Raw genomic sequence first — 13,200 nt, 5'->3', positions numbered from 1 at the left:
TTTCCCCCGCCGGACGGTTCATCTCTGCCTGGAACAAACTCTGAGCACAATGCGCCCGATTCCCGAGGAGTTAACGACGCTCATTTCAGGTAAGAAACCACGAATCATTGCGTATCTGTACACGCGGGTTGTTTTCCGTGTTCTTTAATGGCTCTGAGCACAAAGTCCAGTTTTTCAAGAGACCGTTTTGATAAAGGAGGAAGTTCAATATGGATGACTAAGTTTTAGTCCAGTTGCATCTCGTCAACACGCCGCAGTGCTGCTTTTTCATTGATGCACTCATTCAGCTGCAAGTATCAAACAATGCGCAGTTTGACGTCAAAACCGCAAACTGCTGGGTTGTGTGTGTGTGTGTGTGTGTGTGTGTGTGTGTGTGTGTGTGTGTGTGTGTGTGAGAAAGGTAAGATGGTAAGATGATCTCCAGCAGCGCCGCGGCGTTTGACTCCCAAGTGAAACACAACAATCAGCCAACTGTGTTATCAGACTGTATGAAGGTTTGACCTGGTGTTTGTTGTTTAGATCTAGAACATTTCCTCAGTGATGGATTAAAAGGGGAAAATCTAAGCAAGAAGGCAAAAGAGAGGAGGGAAGCCTTCATCAAACGGATTAAAGAGGTCAAACTGGGGTACGTCTGTTTCCTGTGTTTGGTTATAAGTTTCTAATGCAAAATGTGCAAATCATTAACATCCATTTACTGTCTCCCCAACAGCTTCCCACAAGATTTCAAGGACAAAAGTGAGTCTTATAATAATCCAGAGGTTTATGTTTACATCTGTTACACCAGTGGTTCCCAACTTGGGGGTCGAGGCCCACTCAAGAGGTCACAACATGAATCTTAGGGGTCAGAAGATGAGAGTTGTATCATCCAGAAATGATTAGCCATGTAGAATATAATACTTTTACTCAGAGTTTTCTCTATTATTTTCTTTTTTCTCTGGTAAAATTTGTATCTTTTTAAAACTCATCCAATGTGAAAAGGGGAAACCCACTCTGCTCACACCTCCATAGATACACACAACAGACTGTGAAGCACTGTGTTACACCATTACATGCGTCATTACTACACAGCACTTTCTGTTTACTCCAGTATGTGGAGATGACTCGGATGACTCGGAGGAAGTTGACAGCAACAACGATGGAGGGTCGCTGCAGTCGGAGCGCGCAGACAAGGATGAAGAGGCTGGCGAAGGTAAGCCACAGCCCACTTAGCAGGCGTCCAAAGTTGACTTGCTAACTGCTAACAAGCTGTGGATTAAAGTATTGAAAATTGCATCTTGGCATGAAAATATACAAATCTTTGGGTCTGCTCCTTGGAGAAAGTGACTTTGAGTGGCACAATGAGGGAGACATTCCAACTGTAACTTGGCAACATACTTGGGAAGCAATTTGGGGGCACAACTGCTACTCCCACCTCCTCTTTCACCCCACTCCTTTGACAGCTAGAGCATGCTTTATTGCTCTCACAGTCTGGGGACTGAAAATTACTGCCATGGCTGTAGTTTGAGGAAAAAAAACATTCCTCAATATACAGTAGCTTTAACCCTGTGCGCTCCATCGTGGCAACCTATGCAAGATTTTGTATTTACTTTTTTTAACTATCAGGGAAATCCATGTGAAATGGTGATTAAGGGTCCGAGGGTTTATGGGCTGTAAGCAGCTGCCAGCTTTATGGCTGCTCTTTCACACAAAGCAACTTTGACACAGCAGTTGAACATTTGCAATGAAGTTGCATGCTGCAAGGGGAATGTCTTCCAGTGAGAGGGAAAACATTGCATAGTGGAGTCTCCATGGCTTTTGCTATTTATTTTAACATCAGTCAAACGAGTATGTGATAGCAAAGTTAGTCAGAAACCCGTCTTATGTTTAACTTCTTAAAAACGAATGCAATTTTCACTTTTACATATTAAAAAAAACTTGGGTTCATGGCGAACACTGAACCCACTTTGTTGGGTTTCCTCAACTCTTGTCCAGGTGCCCAGCAGTCCCCACCTGTGGCGGCTCAGGACCTGACGTCTGTCTTTAAAGCAGGATACCTCGAGAAGCGCAGAAAGGGTGGGTGTTCTGCGAATAAGATACATATGGAGAGGTTGCCGCACACTTACATTTGCAAGCTACCAAAAAATGTATTGATGTTGTGTTTTCTTCTGGCAAAATGTCCATGTTTATATAACATTTATACAGACAGCTCCATCTACAATTAAGATATCACATGACACAAAATAACACCCAAAACTATTTACTATGCATTTGTTAGACACATGATGTTCTAAAGAGACAGGACTGTAGCCCATACATGCATACAATACTCAGCTCTAATTGCCCTCCAAAATAAACCAAAATAAATGGCTTCTATGCTGGCATTGTTGTTTGTTTTCCCTCCTCAGATCACAGCTTTTTTGGCACAGAGTGGCAGAAGAGATGGTGTGCTCTAAGCCATCATACCTTCTACTATTATGGCAGTGAGAAAGGTACTTTCAGTTTTTTTTTCTCATCTCATTTATCCAGCCAATTATGAATCACATGCTGTTTGAGGACATTTAAATGGATGGATGTTTTTGACAGCAGTTGTTGCATCTGAACCATTAATGACGATGTTTTCATTTCCTGTAACCAGACAAGCAGCAGAAGGGGGAGTTCAACATCGACGGCTACACTGTCAAAATGAACAGCACCTTACGGAAAGACTCGAAGAAAGACTGTTGCTTTGAAATTTCGGCTCCAGACAAGCGAGTCTATCAGGTGCGCTCGTCTCATGAGTCATTGCTCTAAATGTACGTCCTAAGTTGAAAAAACAAATGTGGACTTGAGATGTGCCGTGTTCTAAAACTTGGCAAGGCATGTGTGTGCATGCACTTCATTAAATCTTTATTTTTAAAACCTATTCATTCATTTGACACCGCTGCCTTTCCAATGGCTCAACCTGACACGCATATTTAAAAAGTCTAAATGAGTGTTTCTAACATCCAGGCTCTTCCATGTGGAACATTTTACTATGCATAAATGCAGTATTATTTGTTTATGTTAATTAATATATGTAGAACAGCATATTGCACTGACTGCAGTTTTCATTTCTCTCCTCTTTCATCACAGTTTTGTGCGTCATCAGCGAAAGAGGCGGAGGAATGGGTGAAACAGATAGACTTTGTTTTGAAAGGTTTGAACTGTTTCAATAATAAAAAAAACTCATTATTATGCTCTGAAATATCAGAAACGGCAACATTTGTTTCTTAATGAATGACCCCCCCCCCCAAAAAAACCCCCAGAAATTCTCAAAATATTATTGCCAAATACACTCTGTGAGTGTGTGTTTGTGTGTGCGTAAATCAAGAGTTTCTGTGTTCTCCTGTTTGTAGATATGACAGGCGTCATCCCAGAAGACGAAGAGGAGGAACAGGATATGTACGATGATGTTGGAAATGTTGGAGCGATTGATGAGGACATCTATGAAGAGCTCCCAGGTCAGACTACGCATTTTATCACTGTGACAATCTATATTGTTTGACAGGAACACATGAACACATTTGCTATGCATCTCTTTGATATTGCTTTCTTTTTTGTAATTCAAATGGTTTATTTTCTGCCATTGCAGATTAGACAGGGTGTCTTCACCTTTAAGTCATAGCACACTCATCCATCTATATCTTGTGTTGTTTCTCCAGATGATGACATAGCCGCTCCAGCAAAGACTACTCCGAAGGTGGAGCCAGCAAGCAAGCCTGCTCCTCCTGCTGCAGGTACATAGCACAGAAACGCGTGTCTGGTGTCAAGGCTGCGTAGATATGAGCGGTACCTTTTTAGTTTGTGGATTACAGTGTAGAAACTTTCACTATATATACAGAAGATATGGGACTGTGATCAACAAATGACTGTTCTGTCACACATCATTTATTTGTGGCTGTGAGCAAACTCAACCTTCTGAGCCACAGTTAAGAAGAAGTGACATTCAGAGAGGAAGTTTCTGTGAACATGTGCAACTGAAAGTTAACACAATGCTGGAAATAACTTTTAGCCAAATTGGCCAACTTCCTCTTTCAATAAGTGACATATTGAAGTGCAAAACTGCCATACTATCTACTGTGTCCTATAACTTTAACAAGCACTGAGGGTTGCCACCAAACAGGAAACGATTCCACTTCAGATCAATAGATAGACTGAAAGGTGGAAACATTAACGGCCAAGAAACTAGTTGTGTCCTAATACTTTACTACTAATACTACTACTACTTACTGTTTTTTGTAAAACAAACCAAACCATACCATTTTATATTAACAGAAAACCAACCAACGATTATTTTCATCATCGATTAATTTGCTGATAATTGTTTTTATAATCATTTTGTCTTCAAAATGTCAGAAAATAGTGAAAAATATCAATCACAATTTCCCAGAGTCCAAGGTGATGTCCTCAAATGTCTTGTTTTGTCTGGCCAACAGTACAAAACCAGAAGAGATTCACTTTAAAATGATATAAAAGCAGCAAATCCTCACAATGGAGAACAATGAATCGATTACACTCGGGAACAATTTGAAAAAAAAATTCTGTTGAGTTAGATTTTTATGCTGATTAAAACTAAAATTGGCATGCTGATTCCAAAATTGCAGTCAGTTTTTTTCTAGCACGTCAAGTTTTTTCTCCACAGCTTACCCTCCAGATAAGCAAAATTCCACTGATTAGCTGTAGTAAGACTTGCCAGCTGATTACGATTGGACTCATCTACAGCTACGTGGCAACTTGTTTGTGCAGTCACAATTGAGACAGTGCGGTGAGAGGTGTGTGCAGCTCCCAATAGGTCAGTACTATCACACACATATCTGTTAAGTACAGTATTTTTCATATTTTTTAAGAAAACGGGGATCCTATAGTTCAAAAACTTGACGTGATAGAGAAAAACTGAGATCAGTTTTGGATTCTGCACCCAAAAATTAGTTAAAAACAGCTGTCAGACCTAACTCAACAAAAATTGTGTTCCCCAGTGTTATCATTGCAAATTATTTTCTGTTAAATCAAATAATCGACAAATTGTCTACTTTACAATGACACTGCAAATTAAACTTAACAAAGATACCAATAGTTATTTTTTGTTTTCTGAGGTGTTCCACATCCATCCACAATTAAATTTTTTCCAGCTGTGTGCTGCTCCTCCTTCTCTTTTGTGCATTGCATTGTGGGAGAATAGTGTCCATCAACAGCACACTCAAAGCTTTTTGTAGTCTACATACCGACTGTTTTGAGTGACCAGTGTGACCATACTACATACTTCCTCGTTCATAGGTAGTGTGAACTTGGCTCACAGCTTCTGTCTGCCTCCAGGACTATTTTAGGCTCTCCACTGCCTCCTGTTGGTTCTGCTGCACACAAACCATTAGTGCTGTGTGAACACTAAATGTGATTACTCTCAGTAGAAAATAAAGCATCTCATCTGTTATCATGCCCTTTCCCCCTTTTTCCCTCCAGTTGATAAGAGCACAGACTACCCCAACTACTACCAGGGCTTGTGGGACTGTGTAGGAGACCTCCCAGATGAGTTGTCCTTCAAACGTGGAGATGCGATCTACATCCTGAGCAAGGTATGGTTAGGGGAACCCTGCTCGTCAGAGGTAAAACATTAATTTGTCCCTTAATGGGTGTTTTCTTGATGCATGGTAAAGCCAGGATCAGCTCAAACCAACTGTAATGCAAAAGTTAGATGAGGTTTGCAGTCAGAGTGGTTCTGCTGGTCTCAGACCACCTAAAGTGAGTTATTTCTAGGCCCTCAGAGGAACTGACCGTTCATATCCTTTACTGGCAGCACCTGGCCCACCGCCTGGAGGTGGACGGCTGATGGTAAGAGGCAGACTGGGCTAGGTTCTCTCTCTGGCACTGTGATGGGGATTAGTTGTGTCACAACGGAAACTGTTTTAGTGCTGTTGGCGGAGGCTGGCTTTAGCTGGCACACGGTGCCATTCCATCACTTCCATCTGGACTGTTTCAGCACGCTGCTGCTGCTGCCATGCCAGGCGGTGAGCAGCCCTCAGCCCACACACCTCTCAGACTTCTCTCTCACCTCGCCAAATAGGAATGTGTGTTCTCAGGAAACCCAGGCTCAGTCCGCCACTCTATTCAGAGCAGGTGAGGACGTGTAGTGGACGCACAATTTCCGAGGCTTGTCGCCTAGGCGTGGGTGCCAGGTATTGAGAACTGAGGGGCCGTTCTTTACATTTATTATGTAACTAAACAGGAGCCCTTTTGTGCTCAACTGGCTCATATGCGCGCAGAATTGGATTTTGTTGTGATACATTTAACAAGCTTGTTTTTGAACATCACACAGCAAATTAATCAAGGAATTTTAAAGTTTTACAGATGCGTGTCGACCCTGTGGTTTGAGTAAGAGAAATAAAAAAGGTGTGAAATGTGCACCATCTAGACTGGCTATATTTCCTGTCTGGTTTGGTTTCTATGGAGCATGTAGTCAACTGAGACATACTGTTGTCAACTGGCCAGGTCAGTTTCCAAATTCAAGTCTGCCATCTAGTGGCACCTGAAAGCCATGAAGTCTTAAAAACGTGACTGATGAGCTCCAAACCTAAAAACCTGCTTTATAATTTTGACTAATAGTTAAATTTCTTTTTCAGTCAGAAGCACAGGATGGCGGTTGCTCCAAGTCATTTTCATTATTGATTAATTTTAATTACTTTTTAATTTAGATTAGTTTTCTGATTCATAGATTAAATGCTTAGTCCATGAAATGTCAGAAAATAGTGGAAAATGCCCATCGACATTTGCCAGAGCCCGAGGTAACATCTTTAGATTTAGAACAGAAAATTCAAAGGCATCAAATTTTAACATTTGAGAAGTGGAAAACTCTTTCTGTTTGATAAATGACTTAAGAAAATAATAGATGATTAAAATGATAAATATTCTGTTGACCAGCTAATTGATTAATTGATTCTGCACTAATGGAAGGAAACAAATGCACAAAGCAGACAGACCCATCAATGAATGCTCAATGGCCAAATGCCTGTTTATTACTCTCTCTGTGTGTGGAAAAGGACCAAGAATCAAGTTGCCCTTTCACTCAGACTGGGAGTGCCATTAGCTGAAACCTTGGTGTTGGGGGTTGTGGCCTGCTGCGAGGGCAATGACCATAAAACCTGTCTGGACTGCAGCAGCCAGCTGCAGCTAAAGGGACAGTCGACTCCCCCGCCCCCCCAATTCTCCTTTCTCCCTCTTCCCTGCGTCCCTCCCCCATCCCACAGGCCTGAAATAGCTGTAGTGTTACAGCTGCGAGACCCCCCAGTCAGGACCTGGGTGTTGATTATAGGGCCTGACTGGGAGAGTGTGTTGTCCGGATATGCTGCCCCCCCCCCCTCCCTCGTTCACGTCACAGCACATAAAATGAATCGAAAAATGTAACATCTCACTTAACATAAGTGGCTAGATGGGTTGATAAAATGTAACCTGGCCAAACATGCTGCCGCTGCTCTTGTCCCCTTACCACATGTTGTACAACTCGTGCTTTTAAACTGATGCATCAGCTGTGGAGTGTTTAATTTGGTAGAAGTAATACAATTATGGGTCAGAAGTATTATCCAGTTCAGGGCATTTGTGTTAATGTGTGTGTTGTCACAGTGTGTGGTGTCATTAGTTGTCCACAGCTCTGTATATGTGTTCTCGTGTTGTGTCCCGCACTCACTCTAGCACGACTTATTTGTCAGCCAGAACTCCACAATGAGGTGTTGCTGTTTTTCAAAGGCTTGCTGCAGGAAGTCATAATGTGCACACACACGCACGGTCTCGCACTCTCTTACACACACCTCATGTCAATCTGCTATATTATCCCTCAGGGGCCTTTTTCATTTTAATCATGTGACATTTTCTGTTTGTTTCACATGATGTTTAATTTGCTGTTGATAATTTAGACAACTTTTTACAGTATTCATGTTGTGACATGGACAGTAAGTCAGGCGCCTTTTATCTGACCTGACGAATGCCCCATCACCAGACAACTATTGTGATTGTAATCTTCCTGGGTCTAACACTACCATATGATCACTTACATCCATTACTCTCCCCTGGGAATAACTGGACACAGATGTGGTCCCTCCTTGTCCCTGAGGTTTGGCGTAGATTTGAAACATTGTGCAGGTTCGTCTTCCTTCAACCTTGTCAGAACGAGATCTCCAGTGTTGATTCATGTCCTGGGAAGACTTTGATGTGAGGTCAGGCTCTTGGCCAAAGAGAGAGAGAGAGAGAGAGAGAGAGAGAGGGGTATTCTCCTCTTGTCTCAGATCTCTCCTCACAGTGTCCTCCTCACATCTCAGCATGCTGACAGCCATTTGGAGCTATTACTTGTCATGCCGTGACAGATTTATATGCGATGTGCTCTACGCACACTGAGGTTTTTTTTTGTGTGGAGTGGAGGGAAGTGAGTGCAGTCTCAAAACTGACACTGGGAAATGTAAATGTGGGGTTGTTGTTGGGGTGTATACGTGTTGTTTTGGGAGCGGGAAAACTATTTTTGGGCTTTTTATGCTTTTATTCTCAAGGTCTCCTGTACCTTTCCAATCAGACAACATTTTAAATTTTAGATAAACCTCAACTTTCTGGTCTGATGATTGATGGCAATATGTACTTCATTAGAGCGAAAAATGTTTGCTGCGTAGTTACGCCAACATGAAATAAAAGAGATGAAGAAATGTGTTTCCTGAACATACTCTTATCATCCTCTCAATGTCTCCACTTGTTTCCAGGAGTACCAGAGCTTTGGCTGGTGGGTTGGAGAGAAAAATGGATATATAGGAATTGTCCCAAAAGACTACCTGATGGAGCTTTATGCCCTATAAATACAACCCTGTGTGTAAGTTGTATTTCTAACACTTGTTTGCTCAGCACAAAACTAAAGGATAAAACTATGTAACTGTCATGAATGCGCTTATTTTAATTTAAAAAGATTTTCATATGACTGTATTTTTTTTTCTACACTATCTGCACTTTGCACTGCTTCTTTGTATTTATTTTCTATTCAAGATTTAAAAAGTTCCACAACACAATTTCATGCTCAGTTTTTGGCAAATATGGTATTTGCAAATGGCAAGATGATAAAGATTTAAACACATCTGTTGTATCAGAGCTTTTATTTAATTGTTTAACCTTCTAGTTAAGCCACAAGGTGGCAATAGAGTCTCTTCAAAGGTCATAGATTAGCTCTGACAGAGATGCTCAAGGCAGAAAGAACACATGCCAGTTTTTTTCCCTTTCTTTTTTCTTTGGTTGCCTCTGGACACAAATTTTGAAATTATGTTTACAGACTAAATTAACAAAGACAGTTAACAAGAGACGGGAGGAAGAACGTTAACAGCAGAAACTAATTAAAGAACCAGTGTGAAGGAGGTTTGTTGAGGTATGAAAGAAACCATTAACATGCCTAGACATGAGGAACAAGTGCGTTTATCAATAATATTTCAGTACTGAGTCACATTATTTGCCTTCTGTAATGCTGTGAAGTTAACACCGGGCCACTGTCAATATCAAATGTGTGCACATCAAATATATGTACACAACCTCCTGGATAAATGAAAAATAATTTATTTTTTTTCATCTGGTCAGCACTTTTGTTCCAAGCTTCAAAGGGACACTGGGTCTTTTTTATGGCACCTGGGAGACTTTGCCGGGCAGAGGATCACGGCGTGGCAGATGGTTGGCTGTGCTGCGTGCCTGAGTGAAATGGCTGAGGTGCACTAATAAGACAGCCACCTACACAGATAGCAGGGATGCTTATCACCCTCTGAGGGGCTGTTTGACAGCAGGCGATGTGGTATATCCCACTGAGGTTACATGCGTACTGTACATATCTTTTTACAGTCTCCTCACTGAAAAGTTGTTCTACAATTTTCTCTAATACGCTACCTTTTGGTTTGGCTGTGGACAAAAGGGGCCTTCTCAAGGTTTTCTCAAGGTTGCGAGAAAATGAGACGGAAAATGCGTTCATTAACCAATAACTCACTGTATCTTTTTCTCCCTCTTCCCTCTATTTTTTTCCTCGCTCCTGTCTCTCTGTTTTGTTCCTGTTGAGTGATGAGCTAGTCCTCTGTCCTCTGGGTGACATTCAAAGCCAACATAAATCCTGCTCTTTACGGTACAGTGCAGCGATAAAGCCTCTCTGCTAATTGGAGATGTAATGAATTACCATAATTAGTTATTGAATATACTACATTGGAAATGCTTTGTTTTAGGACAGGAAAGGGATGCAGTGAGACAATATGATATTCACTGTGTGGAGATCACCAGATAACATTTCTACAACATTACTGACAATGTCAGAGTGTGTGTAATTCCATCATTTAGGCAGAAACACTTGAAACATGTTTTGGTGTTGATGTTGAATTGTGGATTTAATACATAAACACAAATGTTTCTTTACTGCTGACATAGCTTGGTATTTCCCCCTAAGAGTCCTCCTTTAAATGGTAGGCTATGGGTTAGGTTGCCAAAGGCAAGTAAGGCTAAATATTGCCTCTCATTTTTATGTGCCAATAAAGGATTTCCTTAATGGATGTCAACTACACCCCCATCCCCCCGTTAGATTTGGACAGCCATATCTGCAGAATATACAGGTTCTTTTATTGCAATTTAACATCAAGATATAATGTTTCATAGATAAATGCCACTGTGCCATTAATCTAGCGAGCACTAAATTACACTAATGATACCAGAATATCACTAATTAATACTTGCGACCATAAAGATACACTTTTACCGGCCAAATATATATAGATTGAGCCGCTGAGTAATAATAAATAAAATTAGATTTGCTGAGAAAGATGATGGAAATATAAAACAAATTTCACTTCAGGACAGAAGACATTCATAGTCATTTAATACTGACAATTTAGTGCTCAGGTATGTTCATTCTTACACATCCTAATAATTATATCACATACTTTGATGTTCATCCTCCATTAATGCAAAACTCTCAGGACAATCCGAACACTAATATCCCGTGATAGCTGCTCATCCTTGTTGATTATCATCATGTGCCATCACCATTTCATACCATCAGTGAGCTAAAGACTTGATCTATACCACTTTAGAGAGGTAATCTTGATCAAGCTGTCAGCTGTTTCTGCTGCTCTTTAACCGGGTCACTCTGCCGTAGATCACACCGCAGCTTCATAGAGAGTTTCTGTCAGGAATAACACTGCCTTATTTATGTGGTATCCCCTGGCATTTTGCAGGAAATGTATTACCTCTCCAACTGGCCCTCTGTCAGCATTCCATTAAAGCCTCTCCACCCTGGTCTGAATCTTAAAATCTGAAATAGACACTTTTTAAATGCAAGTCACTCTTAATTGAGGTCAGTTTCTGCTGACATAACTCACGGCAGCTGACAAATTAAGGTTTTTCCTCAGCTGGCTTATGACATTGTGAGAAGACAGGGCGTATTTAAAGTGAAAACTAACGAAGATCACGACAGGCTGCTCTGAAAAATTCATATTTCTGGAATTTGAGGTTTAGGTTTTCATTCCTTTCAGTGATTTTTCAATATCTAATGTGTAATATTATGAGCTGCAGAGCAGGGTTAGTGGCAGGCCAGTAAATATGGGTCTAGATGGGTCATATATTACACACCCACACCCGCCTCTCTCACATGTTATCAGTGTCCGTCCTTCCTTCTTGTTAATTGCCTCCTGCGAGCTGCAGACAGTGATGACCTGAAGACCTGTATATCTCGGGAGCTGGAGGGGGGAGACCCATGTGGCTCGAAAACATCACCACCAACCCCCCTAGAGGATGCTACCTTGAACACCATCATGTCCCAGCTGATATTTTGCGCAGATGAAGCTGCTGTTCATCATCTCTTGCACTGAGGCCACTGCATGCATCGCTGTTACAAACAGGTCTCATGTCCCAGGGTGCAGGGTTGGCGGTCCAGGCTGTCAGGCCGGGTAGAGCTATGTGCTGACATGTCATTCAGGATAAATCAAGCTTATCAAAGTGACAGGTGTTTGTCCACCTGCTATAAACATCTCCCACGCCTCGCTCCTGCTCCATCTCCTCACAGATTATTTACAAGGATCCAGCCTCCGTGCTCTGGCCCTGTTTACTCTCTGGCTGTGGCTCTAATATCAGATCAGCGCCACTGCTGCTGATTTACTCTACTAGTTAGTAAGGTGAGTAATGACCCTGGATGGTCTGGGAGGATAGTTTGTAATCAGGGAAGGTCAGAGATGCTCTAACTGTAATTACAACCCTCTACACACTGTACCTCCTACACCTCACTGCAGCTGCCCACCAATCGTGTGCAAGCTGATCCCTCCTCTCTCTCCTTCTCTTTTACCCCCCCCCCACAGAGTTAGATGCCCCTAGTTGTAATGACCCACATTCAGGTTGAGGTCTCGTCTCAAATGTCAGCTCTTAATATAGCAGCTTTTTTGCCCCTGACAGAGGAAGTAAAGGTATGAGGGTTGAGTTACAGGAGCTTGCTGAGCTAACTGAGTCACTGGATAGCAGATCGCTGCCATCACTCCCACTTAATGTCAGCTTTGGTATGTATCCAAGCACAGGTCCTGCCAAGCTAACCCAAGCTAATTTAGTGCCCAGGGTACACGTGGAGCTGCTTGTCAGTACAGAGTGACCGTGCACATGGGCTGGACAGAATAACAACCAGAGGAGGAGTTTACATTCTACAAATGACACATGCTGTGTTTTAATGCCTGATTCAGAGTCCAAATTCTTAAATTGGACAATTATAGGCAAAAAATACAAATCAATTTTCATATCTCTCCACAAGAATTACGTGGGAAAGACAATTGTGTTGGGAGATAAAAATAGCAGAATATATATTTTAACACTTTAATTGACAATCTCACACACTTTCTGTTGGCTAGTCAAACATTTCTTAGGGGGTTGGAGGCAGCGGTCGCACTGGGGGACTCGGGCCTCTCCTGACTACTGCACATCATGACAAAAGATTTACACTTAGTCCAAATCATCACTGCCATGGTTGTGGTTGAATGCCAAGCAGCAGTATTTGTCCATGACCTATATACAGTTTTATATACTGTCTCTATATTTCATTTCCCTGTTGGTTAGTATCATTTTTCCGCTGTTCCTTTTTGTCAGTACAGTTTGTCTGTGGAAGATATCGTCACATCCCATAAATAATTTTGCAGTTTTGACAGATGCACTTGCAGTTCTGTCAGAGATGATTTGGCCTCCTTG

General features: G+C 41.7%; 1 protein-coding gene across 1 annotated transcript; it reads left to right on the top strand.

Moving 5' to 3' along the window:
- skap2 (src kinase associated phosphoprotein 2) lies at positions 1-9,094 on the top strand. Its single transcript, XM_070912065.1, has 12 exons — positions 1-89; positions 520-625; positions 710-735; positions 1,088-1,189; positions 1,972-2,052; positions 2,385-2,468; positions 2,615-2,739; positions 3,091-3,154; positions 3,354-3,458; positions 3,660-3,734; positions 5,455-5,567; positions 8,730-9,094. The coding sequence occupies exons 1-12, from the start codon at positions 50-52 to the stop codon at positions 8,820-8,822; spliced, it is 1,014 nt and encodes a 337-aa protein (XP_070768166.1). The 5' UTR covers positions 1-49; the 3' UTR covers positions 8,823-9,094.
- Positions 9,095-13,200: the final 4,106 nt, after the last annotated feature.

The sequence above is a fragment of the Enoplosus armatus genome, chromosome 9, assembly GCF_043641665.1.
Source record: "Enoplosus armatus isolate fEnoArm2 chromosome 9, fEnoArm2.hap1, whole genome shotgun sequence".
NCBI lineage: Eukaryota > Metazoa > Chordata > Actinopteri > Centrarchiformes > Enoplosidae > Enoplosus > Enoplosus armatus.
This window is presented reverse-complemented; position numbering and strand designations above follow the sequence as displayed.

Coding starts and splice junctions, on each gene's coding strand:
- skap2 (XM_070912065.1), top strand. CDS start 50: ATGCGCCCGATTCCCGAGGAGTTAACGACGCTCATTTCAG. Junction 736..1,087: donor ACAAGATTTCAAGGACAAAA/GTGAGTCTTATA, acceptor TGTTTACTCCAG/TATGTGGAGATGACTCGGAT. Junction 2,053..2,384: donor CCTCGAGAAGCGCAGAAAGG/GTGGGTGTTCTG, acceptor TTCCCTCCTCAG/ATCACAGCTTTTTTGGCACA.